The sequence below is a fragment of the Eschrichtius robustus genome, chromosome 20, assembly GCF_028021215.1.
Source record: "Eschrichtius robustus isolate mEscRob2 chromosome 20, mEscRob2.pri, whole genome shotgun sequence".
NCBI lineage: Eukaryota > Metazoa > Chordata > Mammalia > Artiodactyla > Eschrichtiidae > Eschrichtius > Eschrichtius robustus.
Window position 1 is genome coordinate 15141630 of NC_090843.1, and position 22843 is coordinate 15164472.

The 22843-nt window shown below is 42.6% G+C and overlaps 1 protein-coding gene across 2 annotated transcripts in view; it reads right to left on the reverse strand.

The window, feature by feature from the left end:
* The window catches only part of MAP3K3 (mitogen-activated protein kinase kinase kinase 3), a 69105-nt gene extending 53408 nt beyond the window's left edge, over nucleotides 1–15697 (reverse strand). For both annotated transcript variants that reach the window (XM_068530690.1, XM_068530691.1), the window contains exons 1-3: nucleotides 15321–15697; nucleotides 7268–7389; nucleotides 5561–5653 (exon numbers count right to left, since the gene is read on the reverse strand). In XM_068530690.1, coding sequence (XP_068386791.1) covers nucleotides 5561–5653; nucleotides 7268–7389; nucleotides 15321–15324 — 219 coding nt within the window. In that variant the 5' untranslated portion in view covers nucleotides 15325–15697. The remainder of the gene's footprint in view (nucleotides 1–5560; nucleotides 5654–7267; nucleotides 7390–15320) is intronic.
* Between the last annotated feature and the right edge of the window lie 7146 nt (nucleotides 15698–22843).

Here is a 22843-nt window from a genome sequence, read left to right on the forward strand (position 1 = left end):
TAAAGCTAACTAGATTCAATTCCTTCCTGCCCACCATCCTCCTTGCCCCTCCGAGGCATTTCGCACTGGTAGCCGCGTCCTCTGTCATGAGGTTCTCTCCTCTTGCCTCTGTGACTCTATCCCAAGCCAGGGAACCTGCCACCACTCTAACCACTTCTGCTTCTTCGCTGGTTCCTCTTCCTCATGCCGTCTCACACCCCTCCCCCAACACATAACTGTGCCTCAATGTTTGGACTTTTGGCCTCTGGATTTCTCTCCCTCTTCTCACATCTTCTCCTCGGCAGGAATTAAAAAATCAGGCAACCTCTAAATAGAAGATTCCCAAATCTCTATGTCCAGCCCCAATTTCTCAAGCGAAACCTCATCTGTCTGCCACGGATACAAGGCAGACAAGTCATTGTTAGGAATGCAGCACTAGAGTCAAACTGTCTGGCTTCAAATCCTGGCTCTATAACCTCCTTGTTGTAACCTTGAACTAATCTCTCTGTGACTCAGTTTCCTCATCTGAAAAGTGAAAATAGTGACAGTATCTATCTCATCGAGTTATCAAAATAATTAAATGAAATAACTGGATAAAGATATGAGAAAAGTTCCTGACATATAATAAGTGCTCAAAAAATGGTAATACAGGTCCTTTATCCTTTAGCCAAAACCCTTGGGGCCGAAAATGTCTCAGAAAGCACTTTTGGATTTAGAGAGGTAGTGGTACGTGTTCTGTATGTTAAGCGATGCCCCTCCAGGGGGAAGGTGTCTGGGCAGCACTCCACGGCAGAGCAGAACGCTCACAGGCATTCCGTGCACCCCTCTGCGCTGCTTAGCCTCTCCTGAAGTTAGTTTGGGGTTCTGTAACTACTTCTGACCAGCAGCTGGGAACAAAGTTGAGTTCTACACTCTCTTCCCTGGTGTGCCAGGTCAGTGGAGCCACTGTCAGTCAGGGTCCTTCAGTGACTGTGGGGAACGCTGTCCTCCCCTTCCCTGTGCTGGCCATATCTGTACAGTCACTAAGATTTAGGGTTTACCTGTTAAGAGCAAAAGCTAGTTTTTGTATTGAAAAGTATCAATATTCACAATTAGTCAAATAAATAAAGACTGTAAATAGCCCTGTGTCCATTCAGGCCAAGTTTTGATGCCAAATGAATTTGCTGCAAATTTAAAAATAAATAAATAAAATTTAAAAAACACCTTTTAGTTTACAGTACTCTCTGGATTTTAGAGTTGCAGATAAGGGATTGTGTACCTGCAAAAGCAATATACACACACACCTGCATACACTCTCAGAGTATTTCACTGTAATCACAAACTCAACCTAGCCATGTGTGTCTGCATCAACTACCCTCCCGAACTAGTCCCCCTTCTCAGTGTTGCCATTTCTAATACTGACTACAGGCTCAAACCTCTGAGTTCTGCTTGATTCTTTCTTTCTTTTCCCTTTCTCACAGCCAGACAGCAAGTTCCAATTCTCCCCTCCAGGGACTCCAGTATGAGACTCTGCGTCCCATTCTCTCAGTTGTCACTCTTGGAGCCCCTTTCCCCTCCTGAGTTCCTGAAGCAGCCTCTGTACTTCTCAGCTCCCCCCTTCCAGCACATTCTACATTCCTCCACAGTTTCAGTCATCTTAACCACCGCTTTCACCACATCCCTTCTTTGTTCAAAAAGTAATCAGTGATACCCATGACCTATGGAATAAAGTCTAAGTTCTTTACTATCATTCAAAGCCCTCTGGAATTTAAGCTCACTCAGTTTACCTAATCATCTCACACTGTTTGTTCTCAAAGGGAACCCTTTCTCCAGCCAGATCAATGCCCACCCTATTTCCTGAAAGATGCCATATTCATTCCTTCCCCTAGGCCTTTAATAATTCAGCTTCCTAACCTGGAGTGCCATACTTCCTCCTTTCCACCTAACTAAACTCTTATACATCCTTCACTGCCTGGTTCCAGTGCCACCTCTTCCAGAAATGACTCCATAACTCCTTCGGCCCAAGTTCATCTTTCACTTTCCTGGCCTCCTGTGGCTCTCAGTATCTGTACGATATATTTAGGCATAGTCACATCCTAGCTTAGTTTCTTTTTTTTTTTTTTTTTTACATATTTCTCATTTCTCATAAGACTGCCTGATTCCTAGGGTACAGGGAATATAACTTATATTTCTTTGTCTAAGAAGGTTGAGCATAGGCCCATGTTGAACTGAATGGAGAGGTGCCACAGCTGCTGAGAAAAAAGTTCTAGTACAAAAATTCAGATCTAGGCAGGTTCAAGTCCCCTGCCCACCAGAGCTAATTTGGTGAAAGGAGGAGTGAGAGCCATGCCCAGGAGAAGGACAGTGCAGGCCTCCAGGCTGAGCTACAGATTTGGGAACTCAGGGGGCAACAGGAGTAACCAACGATACCAAACTTAAGTAGACATGACCTTCTCAAAGTTTGAACTCAACAACTGAACATGTAACCCAAGAAGACTCCCAAGAATTCAAAAAAAAACCTTTATTAAACAAAGGTTTGTGAACCTTTGACCTGGCAAAGGCCCCAGCTAGCCACTGTCTCTGGTGCCCGCTCTCTGATTCTGCAGTGCTCCCCCTCCCTGTAGTTGCTATATACCTTTGGCTCCCACATCTCTGGCACTGGAGTCCTTATTTTGCCAAAGAAAGTAAATAAATGAGAAGAAAAGAGCAACAAAAATAATTTTATTTGTGTGACTAAGGAAAGTCCTAAGAGATCAGTGGAAGAGGTGATTATAAAGCAACCTTCTTCCCTACCCTAATTCTTTCTATATCCCCAGTCCCAGCATTGTGCCTGGCATGCAGCAGGGGCTCAGTGAGTATCTGAATAAATCAATGACGAAATAGTGTATTAGTTATTTACTGCTAGTTAATAAACTACCACACAAAAAAAGGAAGTTTCTTACAAAATAGAATATGAGGCTTGTATGCTGTATTATGTTTTATTTTCAAACTAGCCAGCCTATCTTATCAACAACCCTTGAAAGAGAAAGGAGGTCCTGAAGAGTCAGGTCTATCACAGTAAAAGCAAAAGGCAGTCTACTCAATCACTGACCCTGTGGAGGAACAGCTCCTAGAATTCTCCTCCTCTATAACTGATAGCCAAGAGCCTGCCCTTCTAGTGCTTGCTATGAAGAAAGCAACTCTTCCATTCTTAAGCACCCACTAGTGATCATCTGGAGGGTCAGACCCAGACCCTGGGCTCTGTTCAAGCCTCTACCTACCACCGTGATAAGATTCAAGGGAAACAGGAATCCATGGTAATAAGGATTCTATTTTTTCTTCTACTGGGACTTTCATATATCAGGTTAGCTTCATAAGTCTGCAAAGGACCATCTGATAGATAGTAATGTCAATCCAATAAAGGTAGAAAACCGTAACCCTTTCAGTTCCATGACAATCTGCATACTTCTGGTTAGAAGCTTTCACTAGCGCTCATACCCACAATGCCCGAACATAACAGAAGTGATGTAGTCACTACCACTTTACACCCGTACCTTGTTTTACAATGTATAAAATCTTTTATACTCTATGATCTTACAACAACTTTCAGAGGTAGACACTGTGCCTGTATTTTCAGATGGAAAAACTGAGGTTTAAAAAGGTTATCAGACTTACACATGGTAAAATTACTGTGACCGGGACAGACGATCTGGGTTTGCTTCCTGGCTCTACTTAATATCTTTGCATAAGCACTTTGTAAACTGTAAAGTATTATACACATGCTTATAGTTTAGCTTATAGTTGTTGTTATTGCTGTTAACTGTTGTTGTTGGAAGCACTCTCTAAACTGTAAAATCCCATGTTAATGGATTATTAACAACTCAATGACGTCTGGGCCAGTGCTCCTTTCACTACACTAAGCTGTCGCCCTCACAGAGAAATAGCACCTGTTGATAAAGGACTGTTAGTTGATGACTGCTAAAGGGTCTGCCCTTCATGGCCTATAAAACCATCCACAGGCCCCAGCTGAGGATGTGCCACACACATCTAAGAACATGCAGCCAGCTCTAACCGGCTGCAGGCTTCCAGGGACCTAATGTCCAGGTGGGAGAATACAGAGAGCGCAGATCCTAACTCTTAGCAAATGGTTGAATAACCAAGCGCCTCATACCCCTGTACTTCCGTAGCTGCTCAGAATGCTTAGTTTTTCTCAAATGTATTCTCTTTTTCAATTAATTGCCTAGGTTGTTTACTCAGGGAAGAGGATATCTGAAGTCTTGCCAAGCAGAGGTATTAAATTACGATTTCCCGTTCTTCCAGGCCTCAGCCCCCACACGATTCTGTCAGTGAACCCCCAGCTCCTGTGGCATTCCTTGCTGTGCCAAGCTTGAGCCCCATGAGGCTATGCCAATCTCAGCGCTGCCATTCTCACTCTGAAGTGCTGCTTGCCTCTGCCAACATCATTCCATCCCTGAACAAACCACCTTTCCCGGTGGCCAAAACACTTGGGTACTTTCAACTGGGACTCTGCAATTTGAATCTTTAGCCCAATTTGACATTTCTTAGACCAATTTGGCATCTCTTAGCCATTTACATTAGGTTTTTATCTTTCAGTCCTCTCTCCTCCTAAGCATGGACCTTCTGACAGAAGAATTGCTACTGGAGAAAACCGTTTAATCCTATCCTAGGCCCAAGCAAACAAAAACAAGAATTTTTCAAAAGGGAATTCACTGTGTAAACTGTAAAGTCCTACGTTAACAGATTATTAACATCTCAAGACTCAGGCTGGGCTCTTTTCATTACATTGAGCTGTAAACACTTCTCCCCCTAAATGTTCCCACCATCCCCATCTCACCCCATCCTTCCTCGGAAATGCAATCACTGAGACTCTCTCTCTCCTTCTGCTTTCACGATTTTGCTGAAGACTATTCCTCCTGGTCAGAAGCTGAACATCTGCTATACTTCCCAGGAGAGACCATTCTACAACCTTGACTTTATTAAGGGGAGAAGCTATTTTGCCATTTTCATTGCCCTTTTACCCAGTATTAGCATAAAACTTTGAGCTTCAATTTCTAAACAGCCATGCTAGTTCCAAGCTTCATATTCCCCCCAGATCCCCATGCCCCCTGGAATAGACTCTTAGCTGGGATTCCCACTGATGAGCTCATCACAATGCATAGAAACTCATGACCTGTGTGGTGGAACGAGTGTACCAAGGAGATGTACACATCTCCAAGCATGTACTTAATTTCTTGCCCAACAAATCAACAGTCTCTTATACAGTATATAAAGTTGTGCTATCCAAGACAATAGCCATTAGCCATATGTAGCTATTTAAATTAATTAAAATTAAATAAAATTTTAAATTCAGTTCCTCAAGTACACTGGGCAGTACAAATATAGAACACTTCTATCATCACAGAAGTTTACTGGACAGCACTGACCAAGGTTGCTTATGAATAATACTGTTGTGAGAAATGGTGACAGCACACAGGTAATGAGTAACCAGTGCTCCCTGCAAATCCACTAAAACAATTTGTCCAGGAAATGAATTCCACACTCTTCCAGCACTAGTAGATTTAAAAGCACATTTTAGCTTTAACGGGTAAATTTTGTTCCTTACCAAAAATTTCTTTTTCTCACTGGCCCCTGCACATGAGCTTGTTGTTACTGTGGGGCTGTTCAGAAGGGCCGAGCTGCTGCTGTTGTGTTTTTTCTTTAAAAACAAAAAAACTGAGGTTAGTAATTTGTATCCTTCATGCAACAGATAATGTTTGACGATATTCAAGTAAACTGTGGGTCCAAAGAGCTAGTACCGCTTGTTAAGATTATTTCCTCTATACTAGTCAATCCTTTTCACAGGCTTCTACCTTCATAACCACTGCCTTCACCCCAATAACACAGCAGCAGGCATGGTAAAAGATCAGGATTTTTCTTATAATAGCTTTTAGGCCTAAACAGGATTCCTAAAAGGTAATCTCCCTTCAAGGAATGATCAGAGACCACTCCACCCCTCCTCTTCTCGGCAGAGTCCCTTTGGGCCTTCCAACTCAAGAAAGTTTCCCCTTTTCACCTACTAACTGACATCCACGCTAATAGTCCCATTTGGAGAAAGATCAGCTGACTGGAGCAGCGTTAACAAGCACACTCCACATAGGAAGACAGGAAGGAAAGTGAGGTCATTAGGCTCAAGCCTGGGGGAGGGGATTCACTTCTGGTAAAATACTCCTTCCAAAAGCAGCTTTGAATAGAAGTGAGTTACAGCAAGTGAGAACCCACACAATTAGAATAGCGTATGAAAACAGTACAAGAATGGGCCCTATTCTGTTGTTCCCTTAGTTCTGTAAGGTAAACACAAAAAATAAAAGCAGCTTTCTAAACTATTCCTTATGTTATAACTGCAACAAAAGGACTTGGGGTCCCTAGTTTTCCGAAAGGCAGGAAATACTCTGGGAGGCTATATCTAGCCAACCTCAGACAGAAAAAGTTCTAGCCCCTTATACTTTCTCCAGGAACCAAGAGTACTTCTGAAGAATTCGTAGACAAGGTGCAAATGAGGAGAGAGAAGGTTAGCTGATAACGAAGAGAACCACAAGGAAGGATATCATCAAACACACCAAACTCAGCCATCTGATACCCACTAGGAAGGAAAGCTCCCCGTCACTCACTCCTCTCTGCGGGCCAAACGGCCTAGGCAACAGGGAGGTCAGTGGCACTGGAAGCGAGAAGAAGGTTCTCAACAGCGCACAAGTTTAAATGTTAACAAAATAGAAGCTGTTTTCCTAAAGAAGCACACAACTCTCAATAAAACAGGCACTCTCAACTACCTGAGTTAATGGGGGGAAACAACTGTAAACAACAATAACAAAATCACTCATTGTTACTTTCAGTATATGTTGTTTTATTAAATAAATTTCCCTTCCTAATTACATTTTAAATAAACCAATACTAAAATTAATTAATTTTTCCTGAGTATATACTGTAAGATAGCTAAAAAGTTTCTGAGTTAGGGATCGTGAATCTGGATAAAATATTTGCCAAATGATCAGTAAAGGAAAAAGTATATGAACACTGTCCCCATAATTAGCGAAGAAATTATTCTTACTCTCCACAGATGAAACACTATTTACAAGGTGAGATGCACAAGGCATTGGGACTCCAGATCACGACCCACACCTGGTTAGTACCTATCACTTACCATTTAACAGACTGTTAAGGGAAGGGACCAACAGCATTCAAGCCTGTATCAGAGTATCATTGGCTTCTCCCATATTTCCCACCTGAAAACCCCTCCCCAACAAATTTAGTTAACAGCCATGGCTGCACACACCTGCCTATTTGGGTGACCCGTTTCTTTGTTCTTCATGGTCTCATATCCAGGCACCCGGGGACGTCGGCTCATCTGGAGGGCCACCAGATCCTTCATGATTGAGTTCAATGCCTCCTGTTCGTCTGCAAAGAAAGAGAGCACGTGGGCTAAGGTACTTTAATACAGACCACAGAAGTACTTTCACAAATTATATGACTAATACTCAGGGAGTTCTGCCCAGGTGAAATGAGAGACCCTGTAACTATAATCACATGAATTTGCTATCTGTGAAAAGTAGATAACTGAGGTCAGACTATGGCAATTTGAATTTTAATGGATTCTTAACAGCTCTCCAATCAGATTTCTGGCAGCAATACCTACCAATTCACTGGGGGCATGGGAGGTGTTCAAAAAGACCAATTCTTCCAGTGCCAGAGAAACTCAACCAGGAAAAATAGATGAAAAGTTGGAGTGAAGAACAACACAGCACAGTGTAGCAGGGTACTGAGTGAAAAGATGAATTCATGGGAGAGCTGATTATGGGACAGAGTCAGTCAGACTTATTCCTAAACTATCGTACACAGGAGAGCATACTTAAAAGGTACCAAACAAGGACCTCAGGTCGCTGCTTTGAACAAAAGTTGCTTTACAAGCCTAGCCTCTGAATGCCCCCTCCCAACTCTTTACAAGTTTATAGGCCTTCTGCTTCCCACAGGGAAGTCAAAAGGCAGTTCTATTGTTTTTCTTCCCTAACTGACCAAGCAATGCATTGTCTCTGCCTTACTGGTATTACTTTTAATCCCCCTTTCTTGACATAGCATAGAGCACTAGAGTTCTCATGCATTGAAGACAACTGGCCAAAACCCAGAACCTAAACCAGCCCAATTCCATGTTTTGCAAAATCCTCCTAGGTCCTTCAAGAGATCCTTGTCTACTCAAATAGCACTGGGGAGTTGGAAATAAATCTGCTGATCTGCAAAGAAACATGAGGAATGAGCTGTTACACTTGCTTTAGTGACAAATGAGTCACTTAGGGACTTGCGGCACACCTTAAAAGAAGTACAAGACTCCACCCACAGAGTTTGCCTATCTTCTGCGCTTTATCACTGTCCCTTGAAAATATTCTAACACCCTGTGGAAAGGAAAGAGCAGCATGGAGTATAGGAAGTAAAGCGGCGTTATTTGCCTCTCCCCTCTTCCTAGACCAAATCTGCTCGGGTGCCCTACATGCCCTCTGAGGAGGTGCAGGAAAGGAAGGAGAAGGGTGCCCCTGAAGAGATTTTTGTCTGCTCAGAAAAGTAAAATTAGATTTAAGACTTGCAGGAAAAACACCAGTAAAGTAGCTTCCCAACTAATTCCACTTCAAAATACATACAAAAGTATGAGAGTGATATCGTTGTAGTATGAAAAGAATGAGGTAAATGAGATAACGAATGAGGAAGTGGGTGTCTACAGAAAGACATCTGTCAAAATTAAAACACATACATCCCATCAATTATTTTATACTTTCTCACAATTTACCTATAGGCTCCTTAAAGGGAACTTGCTTGGTTTTTGTTTTGCTTTTTAACCTCCCAACCAAGATTTTAAAACTAGAGCATAACATCTAAGCTAGGATGACTAGCTTATATATATGTATAACACATATATATAGGCTTATATACTAAATTGGCTTATATATCATTAAATATTACATATGTATAAATTTATTGGGCCAACTGTAACAGTAAATTGGGGTCATCATGATTATGACTAGGTGGGTGTTTTCTGAGGAGCATTCAGTGATAGTCCTAACAGCAGAATGCATGTAGTTTTCAGTATCAAGGTAATCAGCCTTAGAATTGAGAATTTCAGTTGTCTCAACTCAGATATTGAAACAAGATGGATGTGAATATACACACACAGACACACGCACATGCTTTTCAAGTCAAATCCATGACAAGTATGACTAAAGAAATTGTTTCTAATTCTGTATAAGATGATGCTATTATAAGAGCTGGCTTATCAGGTTGACAAATTCTGTTTCCAGGAAGCTAACCAATGCCTGGCATTACTTAATGGATAAAAACTTGTTTGGTAGTTCCAGTGCTGAGAACACACTAGAGGAATGGTTTGGTTCTATCTCTTGAAATCTGGGACAACTGACACAAGTGAAACAAAGTAACAGAATCTGATTTTGTGTCAAAGTTGCATATACTTCTAGAGGCAAACGGGTTCTTTTTTTTTTTAATAAATTTATTTATTTTATTTATTTATTTTTGGCTGCGTTGGGTCTTCGTTGCTGTGCGCGGGCTTTCTCTAGTTGCGGCGAGCGGGGTCTACTCTTCGTTGTGGTGTGCGGGCTTCTCATGGCAGTGGCTTCTCTTGTTGCGGAGCACGGGCTCTAGGCGCGCGGGCTCAGGAGTTGTGCTGCACGGGTTTAGCGTGTGGGATCTTCCCAGAACAGGGCTCAAACCCGTGTCCCCTGCATTGGCAGGCAGATTCCTAACCACTGTACCACCAGGGAAGCCCTGGTTCTTAAACTGATACTTCAAACTGAGAACATGGATAAAGACAGGAAGCAAATCGAGTGGTTCTTTTAGGCATTTCTTCCTGGATTGGGATTTTAACTGAATTATCTGTGCTACCGTACGCATTCCTTAAAAAATAAAAACAAACAAACAAACCTTTTAAAAACAAATAGCAGCTTTCTTAGAGTGCAGTAGTCAGTTATATGGACTTTGGAGTCAGAAAGACCTGGCTTTAAGAGGCCTTAAACAAATTACTTATTCTCCCTAAACCTCAATTTCCTCATCTGTAAAATGGAGATAATAAAAGTATCATTACACAGAGTTGCTGTGAAACTTAAGGGAAAAAACAAACAAATAAAAAAAACCTTACAAATTATTCCTCATGGTACCTAACACTTAGTAATGCTGAAAAAAATGCTGGCTATTATTATTAGCAATGGAGAAAAGGTTAATGTTGAAAAAAATGCTGGCTATTATTAGCAATGGAGAAAAGGTTAATGGGAAAAGACTGGAGGCCACAATCTATCCTAATATTTAATTGTATTTCTGAATTTTTATTATTAATCATTAACAATAACCATTTACTGAATACCTATCATGTATTATACATTAGACAGTTTTGAAAGATACTTTAAGGTATTCAAGCTCTAGGGGTAAAAAGACAAAACACACAAATACAAGGTTACACAAATAAAGAGACTGAATTAGACAAGATACAAACCAGAATACATAAACACACGTGTAAAAAATTTTTTTTACAGTGTGAGTAGCAAGAGATTATATAGATGATTTTACAGAATAAAGAGTTTTCCAGAGAAGCAAGCTGTTCCATCTATGCAAGAGAGCTTTACAAATAAAGGAGAAGGACATGAAAGCAAGTGAGCGGTAGAGGAAAAGAAAAGAAGGTCAGGGACTGATCCTCAGTGAACAGTAATGCTGCCAAGTAGAGTAGGAAGAAGGTGTGCTGGTACAGAAGCCTTTAAGAGGATTGGGAAAAAACAAGAGTGACACCACAGAAGCTCAGACCAAAGAATAGCAGGGGCAGGCAGAGGCCAGGCAGGTCCAATAGGGTAGCAGAGGCAGAAACAATTTTACAGGGAATAGAGAAGCTGGAGATTAAAAGAAAATTGGAAGTAGTGGAAATCAACAATTCATTTATGAACTTTACACGTGAACAAGTTGAGGCAGAGGTAATAGTATGCTATAACCTTGAAAAGATTTCCGAAGGATGGGGGTGGTCTGACACACTTAAAAGCTACCAGAAAGAAGCACAGAGAACGAAGTTAACTCTAGAGATTAGGAGGTTAAGGATCTAGAGGTGAGGAATATTCATAGAAAAAGAAAAGAAGGGATCTATGAAACAAGGTTTACAGTTCAGGCTTAAAAAGTGGAAGCTCTTCAGCAGTCTCAAGCAGACAGCTATCCGTAATTATCCAGCGGCGTGTACTTTTCCTTATCCCCATACCCTGACCTAAGGCATGGGGGCTGCCAGGCAACACACTCGTCTCTCATTAGTCCCAGCAGGAAGGCACTCTTCCAGACTGAGCTATTACTTCTATCTAAAAGCAGGGTCTGAAGGCACTCCCATTTACAAATTCCCTTGGCTAAAAACCCAGAAAAGTTTCCAGAAGCAACATGTCCTTTGATAAACATTGTTGTCCTGCATGATGCCAGACACTCCCTCTTTTCCATATATACAACCCCCAAATTTAATCTTTGTTTTCATTTAACAAACTACTTCTTCACCTTGCTCTACCCAACTCTGCCAGATCATCTGATCACACTGCTCACTCAGGAGATCCTGTGCTGCAGAGTGTCTGTGAGTCAGATTTTACTCTCTTACTGTTCATGACATGTTACATACTCGCACTGCCTCCACCCTCTCCATACCTGGGCAAACATCATTTCATAGTAAGTATAAGCAAAAAGGTCTGATCCTCAATTTACATGAAACATTTTTCCTTTTTCCTTCAAGGCCCTGGTTGAATCTTTGCTAGATCTCAAAGTCAAATTCTGGTGTTTATTTTTCTGTTTCTGGGATATAACTGCCCTTCAATATTAACTGATGACTTAAAATTTAAAAATACATAGTATAAAGTAAGCTATTGCTTCCTCATAAAAATCAATATATCACCATCATATTTTATTTTAATGGTTAATGAAATTAACCTTAGAGGTCTGAGGACTATAGGATAATGTATGTCAATCCCAAAACTACAGAATTGATCTCTCCCTCCTATGTACCTTTACAGTTTTGACGAAGTACCTATAACACCTCATTGCACTTATTTGTTTACATGTTTTTGGTTCACCTCACCTAACTGTAACTTCTTAAACACAGGGCCTAACACTATATCTGACACATAAGAGATGCTCAATAAATGGGCAAAGAAAAAATGGATAGCTTACATAGTCAGAACCAAGAAAACTGCTTCTTCCTCTATGTATTCCCCTAAGTAACGCTAAGTTGGACTGATACTTACTTTTTACAAATGCCTAAAATTCAGTTTTAGAAACCAACCATCATTTTGTAAAGTATCAGAAATCTAGTCGTAACATAGCCATATTGATTTGTTAAACTGTGATCCCAATTTCAATCAAAACAGTTGCTAACTATTTAGAGTATACACAGGTGGTCAGATTCTAGCCAAACTGAATTGAGATTGGTCTAATTGGGAGCTCCCAACAGCCTTGAAACCCTAGAGACACAAGGCATCTGTAAATCACAATGATTCTGACTTCAAACCAAGTTATCAAACCAGAACCACAACATCCTAAATCCTATACTCAGTTCATGATCGTTTCCAGTAACATTTCCAAGTTGTTGCATATTTTTCAGTAATACTTCCCACTAAATTTTAGATTGCATTTATAGAGTCCAAATAAACACTAGTAAATTAATCTTAGGTGTTATTAACAGCATTTGCCACTGTAATTACTAAAACTAGGAGAGAATTTTGGTGTGACCAAGAAAAAATGACCAGTCAAGCCCAAATTTTTTTTTATAACCACATAGTATCAAAGCCAAAAAAAAAAAAAGACTATTTCCTATTATTTACAAGGATAGTAATTTCCACTAGAAATTTACTGGGGCTAACAGCCAATACAAAATCTGACCTGTTTTCATTACCAACCCAAGTTGTCAAACAAGCTTGAGTCTGGGGCTTAGAACAGCTCAGGAAAATATGACTATTAACCAAGGAACCTGCAGGGCAGGGACTCAAATTAGTTTTAGTCCTTTCCTCACTGGGCTGGAGTTTAACAAGTATAAAAAAATATTAATAAGTCTATGCGTCTCTCTTATTACCACTTGAATTTATTTAGGACTGCATGCAGCAACTAAAGCATACTAACCTGGGAATTTGATTTTTCATCATTTATATCACCAAAATGGAAACTAGTATTTAAGAGAGACTCTGTGTGTCTGTGTTTGTACATATATGCTTGCTGAGCCCTATACAAAGCAAACTAAAGGCCAGGTTCTAAGAGAATTCAGTATCAGCTCTAATTTCACGTCAAGGTCATCTACTAAAAGGAAACCGAGAATGGTATGAGGGGAGAGTGCTGAAGAAAGCCAGGCAGTGGTTCTTAAATCAGCTTGCCTAATATACTGCAAACACCAGGCAAGTTAATTCTCCCCTCACTGTCTCACTTTCTTCATGTAAAAACTGACATGGGGACAAATGAGAAGACACTGAGTTTTTGGTCCTTTTTCCTTTGGGGCTCTGGACCCTACCTATATAGTTCCTTTCCTCCTCATCATTGTCACTCCGTATACTCACACACTTAAACTTTTTGAAAATATCTTGAAATGTGAAAACAGGCTGACATCTATTTTATTGTTAGGCATGAAACGTAGTCAACGCATCCGGACACTCTAACTGATTTAGCAGTTGAGAAAGTGGGGAGTAGGAGGTCTGCACACCCTCAAGTATTTCACACTCCCCTTTGGGACTTAAGACTGTCCCCGCAGGACAAAAAGGAAAGACTTAGAAAGATTATTGCAAGTGTAGGCTCACTAATCAATTCAAAGATTTAGTTCAATCATCAAATTCCAGAACACAAAATAAAGGTGTGAAACCTGGGGAGGACAAGAAGAATTATGTGCCCCATTTATAGTAAATGTTCAATGAGTATTTGGTGAATTATGTATTTAAATACCAGGCCTCACTGGGTTCCTTTTCTGCTTACTGTCACAGACGTTTCCCAGAAAAGCAAGCACTTCTGAAGTAAAGCATGGGAAGGAAACAGTAAGCCCAACAAATGAACAAACCCATCTCTTACTGTATGAGGGGCAGCATGGAACAGAACAAGGTAATTCATTCAAAGCCAGAGTGTAAAGATGGGCCGCAAAAGAATATCTGCCCCATGTGACACAGCAAACATTTAACCTCCTACAAAAACGACTTGACCTTGCTATAGGGCAAAGCAAACATTAATGTTCCCTCTTCACAGATGCAATCAATGGCTGTGCAAATGATCTTTTTACTGACGTTTACCCCTTGATTATTTATGACAATACCAAATACTCTGCAAAACTTGCCACTGCAAACACTATCAAAATAACTGATCCAACAAGAGAAGCAAAGTACATCTAAAATGTTATTTGCTACTTAATCTAGTCCAATAGTCATTTGGTAAATTACCAAAAAGGACCTGAAATATAATTCAGTTCAAATGCTGCGTGTGGAAGACATTAAAAGCTTTTCTTAGATTACATCTTCACAACAGAAATTGCAAATATCGATTAAAAAGGAAATGATTTCATAGAGATTCTTTTCTGTAGTGAATGTTTCTCTCTTTCAAAAGTTACATAATTTCAGGGATACAGCTAGATTAAAATAATGGATGTAAAACACTGCAACAAGATTTTTCGAAAGGTAGGATGTGTATTATATCTGGCAGCCCGCGACCAATTCCTAACCTCCAGCAATCTGCGTGCAGCTCGCATTTCTCAACCGCGCGGTTGATAACAGTGATTGCCGTTTTAATCACCTCCCAACCTATCTCTCTGCACGCCCTCCCCCCTGCGCTGGGGCGCGCACAGGGCTCGAGAGCAAGCCCCGGGAACTCTCACAGGCCAGCTTGTGTGAGCAAAGGGAAGGAAATGACACAGGCAGGAAAAAAAAGCAAATCAAGGAAAAGACACAACAGCAGCTGGGCCTGCACCAGCCTCCAGCCCGGGCCCCACACTGCGCTCGCGCTCCCCCGCCCTCGGGCTCGCGGTCCGGCTCGCTCGGCCCGCAGCGGGCTGCCCCGCCGAGCAATGGCCCTCGACCCGCCGCCGCTTCCTTGGGATGAGCCGGCCGCGCGGCCCGGAAGGGGGCTGCCGAGTGGGCTCCGTCGGCCGGGGCCGCCCCAGCGGGCCGAGAAGCCAGAACCCCCGCCCGGGCCGCGGAGCCGCTAAGCCGCGAGCAGGGCGGGCGGGCGCCGGCGGTCCGCAGCCCCGGCCCGGCTGGCTGTCCATGCCTGTCAGGCGGCGGCCCAGGGTCCTCCTCCCCTCAGTCCGGGGCGGGGCAACGCGAAGCAGCGCGGGCACAGGCCGGGGCGGTGGCGACACTCACCCATGGTGGCGATGGCGGCGGCGGCGTCTTGGGCCCGAGTGTCACCTCCGCAGCCGGGGCTGCATGCCGGGGGCCCGGGCGGCGGGGACGGCAGCGGGCCTGGCTCCGCGCAGGGGGCGCGGGCTGCGCTCAGGGCCCCCGCCGCCTCCCCAGGCTCCGGCTCCGGCTCCGCCCGCAGCCGGGCGCTGTGGCATGGGCAGGGTGGCCCGCTACATCCCCGGCGCTCCTCGGCTCGGCCCAGCCCGGCCTCGGCGGCGCCGCTCGGCCCGCCCGACCGCCAGTCCCTCAGTCCCGCAGTCGCTCGGTCCGGCCGCCGTTCTCCACCTCAGGAACGCTCCGAAAAACAAACCGCTGGTCGCGCAGCTCGCCCCCTTGTCTGTCACTCACCCCAGCGCCCGCCAATCCTAGGCAACCGCTGGACCTTGGTACCACCCCCCACTCACTTCACCAGCCAATAACAAGGAGGAAGTCGCTGCCCCTGCCGCCCCTCCTTCTCCCCCGCTCTCTCTCCAACATCCTAACTCTCAGCCGCCAGCTAATCATCAGCACCACTTGATGAACCAATCCCGCCTACTCTCGCAGGATGCCAATAGGCGAAGGCAAGGCAGTTTCCGAGGGCTGTCTACCGCCTGCCAATCATTGAAACAGCGCCCGGTTCACTCCCCTGCTAGCCAATCACATAGAGGGCTCTGAGCACCCTCCTCTGCGCATCCCTCGCAGGCTTGCCCTCCCTCTCTCCCTGGGAGGTGTGGGTCGCTCCAATCACAGCTCGCGCTTGAGGCTCCGCCCACATTCCCACCTCCCGTCAGTCACCCAAGGCTCGGCGGGCGCGCGGGCTGGCGCGGTTCCCCGCCGGCTACTTTGGGGCTGGAGTTTGGGAAGGCGGCTGGAGGGGCCCCTTGGCCTCCTGCCCTCCCGGCTCTCGGCGGTCTCTGAGGCTGAGGTCCTGCCCCTCCCTGTGCCCACACCGGTCGCGTAATGAGCGGGGAAGGTTCTGGCTCTGAGCGCTTGCCGGCATGTGGCCACCTCTGCCGCCGGATCCCCAGGCAAGTCCTCCGGTCCAGACGCTGCGCTTGCCGGGAGGCAGGAGCGGCTTACCACTGCCCGCCTTTTCCTGGGTCTCACACCTCCAGGGCCACACTCTCCAAGGGGCTGAGATAGTGCCGGAAAGTGGGTCCTAGGAATCTGCTGGCCAGGGCCGAAACCATTAAGTGCAAAGCCAGAGAGGTTCTTTCGGGAAGAAAACTTTTTTTTTTTTCCTCGTCATAAAAGCAATACAAGCTCTTTGTATTAAAATTGAAAAAAATAAAAATAAAACTTCCACCCCAGAGATAATTTTATCTTTCCTACCTAAATATACAACGTTTGATAAAAACGGCTTCACATTGTTTTGTAGTGTGCTTACATTTTATCATAAGTGTTTTCCGGGGCCACTGAATATTGTTCCAAAACAATTGTACTGGCTGCATATTTCAAAATAGAGATGACCATAATTAATTTTCCCAACCCCCATTGTTCAACATGTTATACACCCAGATCTTCAGATTCCAAGTCCTCCACAATCCGGGTTCCCTTCCTCTGGCCTCTGTTCTACTGTAATATAAATCAGACGCCAGAATCATCTTCCTCTTGTCGCTTTCAACTGTAAACTAAGAACCTTTAGTGGTGGCTTTGCCTTGGTATCAAACCTCTTAAGAATTACCTTAGATTTCTCTCTTCTCTCTTTGTTTACCCCCACCCCTCCCCCCAACCCCCACCATTCAATCAGGCCCCTTGTCCTGTTATTTTTTTCCTCCAACAAGCTTTTAAGTCTGTCATTTTCCCACTTGAGTTGATCCCTACCCAGTTTATGGTAGTTCCTTAACTATAATAACTTCTCTTTTCTGGGAACAGGAGGTAAAGCGGAGAGAACTAATATTTATCAGTCATTTTCTATATGCCAGGCACATCCTCTCAATCTTTTCAGTAACTTTTTTTTTTTTTATTCAGTCATCAATTTTATACACATCATTGTATTCTTTTCAGTAACTTTGAGGTAAGTAGTAGTACTGGTGTTTGAATGGTGAAGGTGAAGCTCAGAGAAGGTAAGTATCCTGTCCAAGTGGTAAAGCCAGGATCCACATCAGGGCTGACACCCAAAGGCCATGTTCTTGCACATTTCTCAACTGTTTTTTTCATTATCACCCCCCAAGGAGAAAATTTTTAATTACTTAATTAAATTTAAATTCTCCTTAATGTGAGAAATTAAATATTAAGGGATAAGATTTTGTCAGGTAGGGCTGAGCTTTGAAGCCCATATACCATCATATTATCGAAGATTTTTTTCACCTCGTAAGAATCATTTTTCGTCCTGTTGGGGATATCACCCTGTTAAGAATGTGTGTAATAGGCCAGTGCTGGAGGTCACAATCTGCCAATCTGAGGCTCAGATCTGACCCTTAATTTTATTGAGCTGTGAAATAAATATTAAAAAAAAAAAAAAAAACATTTATGCCAGTGGAAATGTAGCACCCACTCCTAGATTTAGGAATACTTGCCTGTATTCAAAGGTCCATTCAGCAGCTTCTCTTGGAATGTCTAAAACACAACTCCAACTTAATGTGTTTTACACTGAACTCTTGATTCTTTCCCCCTTCCCCCACAAAACTTGCTCCTCTGTTTTCCCAATTGTTAAAATACAAACCTAGGAGGCGTTTTCCTTGATTTTACTCTTTCCCTAACATCCCTATATCCAGTCGTCCAGCAAGTCTTTTCAGCTCTCCTTTCAAAATGTATCTGAATCCAACTACTTCTCACCACTTCCATCCCAGTGCAAGCCACCACCCTCTCTACTGTATAACTGCCCTAGCCTCCTAACTGGTTTCCCTGTTTCCTCTGTGGCCACCCAGCAAATGATTCTCCACACAGCAGCCAGACTGATCCTTGTAAAATGTAATTCAGATCACGTCACTCCCCTGCTCTCAACCCTCCAATGGCTTCCCATCACACTTAGAATAGAATCTTCCAGGCCCAACAGGAGCTGGCTCCAGCCATCCTCTCCGACCTCAACTCTCCTCCTCCCTCAATCGCTTCAGCCACACTGGCCTTCTCATCATACTTTGAACCAAGCTCAGGACCTTTGCACTTGCCATTTGTTCTGCCTAGAATGCTCTTCCCTAAGATGTTCCCACAGCTAATTCTTGCATTTCATTCAGGTCTCTGCTCAGATATCAACTATTCAGAGCGCCTAAACACACCATCCAGAATAGCCCCTCTCCCCTCCATCATTCTGTATTTCCATATTCTGCCTTATTTTTCTTCATAGTGCCTGAAATTATATACTTATTGTCTTTCCTCCAACTACAATGAACATAAGCCGTGTAGGAAGAGGGATTTTGTCCTGCTCACTGCGCTATCACCAGCACTTAGAACAGTGCCTCGTACATAGTAGCACATGCAATACAACTACATTAAGTCTTTAGCTGAAAAGAGCCTTCTGATTTTTCTTCTACTTTCCTACCAACTGCTTTCTTTGAGGGCTTCATTTCTGTCGCCTGCTGCTTAACCAGCCATCTCAAGCATTCCCATGCTGCATTTACCGTACTGGGCTTTCTTCTGAACTTCAGAGGCATCACCCACTGAGCATCCCACAGGCACCTCAAATTCTACAGGTCCAAACTGACCTGATCATTTTCCTCCATAGCTCTCTATATCCTCTCTCCATCTTCAGTTCCCCGAGTTGGATGCTTTTGAGTTATCTAACTTGGAGAGCTCTTCCTCTCCATTTCCCTTCCCCCACAGCTAATCTTGACCATGTCTCCAATCTGTCCACTCCTCTCCCAGCCCCAGCTCCACCATCCTAGTTCCAACCCCCAAAATCTCTCACTTGGATTACTTAGTGTAACAGCCTCTCAAGATCACTCCCATCACAGGGTGATCCTTTAAAACGGATACCTGATCCTGTCATGCTCTGCTTAAAAACTTTAGAGTTTCCCATCACCCTTAGGACAAGTCGAATACCTGAATGTAGCTAAGAAGGCTCTTCAGGACTCAGGCCGTTCCTTTTCCAGCCACAAGTCTTTCCATTTCCCAGCTCCAACAACCCCATCATTCAAATTCTGTGTTCTGGCCACACAGAACCACCGGAAGTTCCTCAAATATGACTCTCTTTTGCCTCTAACCCCTGCATGTGCTATTTTCTCTGTCTCGAACACTCCTCTCCTCCATTCTTGCCCCACCCCCATTCTTTCAGGGAAGAACTAAGCCTAAACATTGCTCCCTTCAGGAAGCCTTTCCAGGCAGAAACCCCTAAATCTGGGTACCAGAGCACCTAGCACTTTCTTCATCAAAGCGCTTATCTTACGCTATTGTAATTGCCTTTAAGAAAGTAAGCATAAAGACAGAGGCTGTGTCATTCAAAAAAGATGGCCTAGCATCTCTCACAGCACATTCAAAAAAACAAATATTTGGGACTTGCCTGGTGCCACAGTGGTTAAGACTCCGTACTCCCAATGCAAGGGGCCCGGGTTTGATCCCTGGTCAGGGAACTAGATCCCACATGCATGCCACAACTAAGAGTTCACATGCCTCAACTGAAGGAGCCGGCGAGCCGCAACTAAGACCCGGCGCAACCAAATAAATAAATTAAATAAATATTTTTTTTTAAAACTCAGAATTCACAAGATATAATTAATTAAGCTTCACTCTACCGGCTATTAAAAACAAAGTGTTCAACATATAATTCTTAAAAAAAAAAAAAACAATTATTTGTTGAATAAATAAGTGAACTTCAAATGGGGGTGTTAGTAATTGAATGTAATTTCCACAAGTGTGCCCTTTTAGCTATGTATTTTATCTACTCTATGTTGTCTCTCTCCTCACTCTTCATTTTCCCCATGTGAAGCCTCCCAGCTGGGCCAGGCCTTCTCAAGTCTATTCCCCTAGTTTTACACTGAGTAGATGCTCCTGGTTAAGCACGTGAGCCACTCCTGACCCCAAGACTCATTAGGCAGCCAATCACACACCAGCTGCACATTTTCCTTTTTTCTTCCAAGAGCACAGGACACATGACAGGGAACAATAAATACAAATGAATAAATTTCCTTAAGGGATAGCTCAATGAATTTGGTGTAAAAAAGAAAACAAACCGAAAAACCTATCACCTAATTTGATGAAAATTCTTTTAATTCAGAGGTAAGGTGGAATATATTCAGATTACCAGTTCAACCAGTTAGTTTATCCGCATTGTTAAGGAGTGATGTACACAGAAGATTTTTACATCTTCTTTACATTTTTATATATGACATTTACTTCTAAAGAAAAATTGCTTTTCGTTTTGAAATGCCACTTCTATAAATTTATCCTAAAGAATACTTTGCAAGAGAGCAAAGGTAAAGAATGTTTATCGTAGCATCTTCTGTAAGACAGACAACCCAAATGTCCATTGACAGAGACTAGTTAAATAAATTATGGCACATTAATTAATACAATAAAATACTATGTAGCTACTAAAAAGAATGAAGCAGACGTCTCCATTCTAATGCCAAAAGGAATCCAGGATATATTTGGGGGGAGGGGGCGCAGGAGACAGGTTATAAAGCAGATATACACAGGGTGATCACATTTCAGTTTTTAAAAATGTTCTTTCACACTTAGTGGGAAAAAAGGCCAACATACACTGAACACTTACTGTTGCCAGGCACTGTTTTAAGTGCTTAGCATATATTATTTAATTCTCAAAACAACCCTATGATATAGATGCTATTATCCTCATTTTATAGATGAAGAAATAATTACAAAGAGGTTAAGTTCTTCCCCAAGGTTGCTAGCAACTGACAGAGTCAGACTTTGTTCCCCAGCAGATTGATACCAAGGAGTAGAGCCGACTGTTAATGGTGGTTGTTATTTTAGGAGGTTAGGATTAGATGGGACTTTTATTTTTTTGCTGTATATTTCTATAAGGTTTGACTTTTTAAAAAACAATAAAGGTTACCTTTTTGGCACAAACCAAAGAAAGATAAAAAGAGGAAAAAGTAAAAACTTCTATCCCATCACTGTCTGGGGATAGAATAAAGAGAGAAAGTGATTTCAGTCAAGACGAGTGTAGTATCTATCATGACACTCTCTTTTGTGAGACCCAATGGCTCGTTTATTTTCTCTTCATAGAATGTCTTCAGAGGAGTCCCCAGGGATTCAAAAGTTGAGGACTCTTAGAGTGTGAAGCTTTATTGACAGCTGTGCTATATATTTCCGAGAGAAAAAAAAAGTAACTCAACCACACGACTGAGTTTCTGTAGTTGGCTAGAGGCAGAGTTTTCATTGTTCCTGTCTGATTCAGCGGGGGCCCCTGGCAGAGCTGGGGCAGCTACATACCACACGAGCGCTTCTTGTAAGAGTCGAGGCTATGGACAGAGCCTGTCACTGATACTTCCATCCCACTGAAAGGAAACTTCAAAATGAGCCCGAGCCAGCTCAAGGCTCTAAATGATTTTGTGTTGCTAAGACAATGACCAAAGATAAGGCAAAGGCAAGCCAGGACCAGACCCTATTCTTCTGACTTTAAGGTACACCTGAATCCCACCCTCTCACATGCTGTCTCCCTAACAGGACAATAATGTGACTAGTTTTCTTTTTAAAAAAAATGCTTCCCTGATAAAAGTAAGACATGATTATTGAAAATAAAACGCAATTATAACATCACCACCCAGAGATAACCAGTTTTGATATTTTGGTATACTTCCTTCTAGTCTTTTTTTAAAAGTTCATATATAAAGTATGATATATATTTTAAAATTTGGATCATACTATACATATAGTTTTGCATCTTTGTTTTTCACGTAACATTATATTGTAAACATTTTCTCTGACACAAAATATTCTTTGAAAAATAATTTCTAGTGGCAGAATAACTCATACCCTCTTTACTTAACTATTCAGTTAAATAGTTAACTATTTAACCTATATATCTAAGGGTCTCTTTACCAGATCTAGAGGCAGAGCAGGTCCAAGTAAGCTTTCATTTCTGCCTTTCCCATACGAACTGCAGGAAAGACTGCAGGGCACCGCCAGGGGTCAGTGCAGAGCTGTTTAGTATGTCTTGATGCAAGAAAACTGGTTACACAAGAATTCACATTAACAAATCCTATCTATTAGATTAGAGGACTATTCACATGAGTAACCAAGTTCCCTTCTAGAGCAGGCTTCCTTAGTACAGATTTCTCAGATCAGAATGACCACATTCCTCCAAATTAATTTATATTCAACATTTACAATAGACCTTGGTTTATTTTATAGAGATGTAGTTCTCACCTGCTTGGTAAGAGATCATCTGTGCATAAAATACTTGGCCTGACTATTTTATAGGTTTGTTTTGAAAATCAAATAAATAAAATATGAAAGTATCTTATAAATTAGGAAGTGGCATTTAAACTTTACATTGCCCTATTTTAATGATGTGCTATTCAGATATTTAGATGAGTTATCTCCTATAAAAACTAAAGAATGCCAGGTAGCACCAAAACTATGAAATGAGGTATAACAGCGTA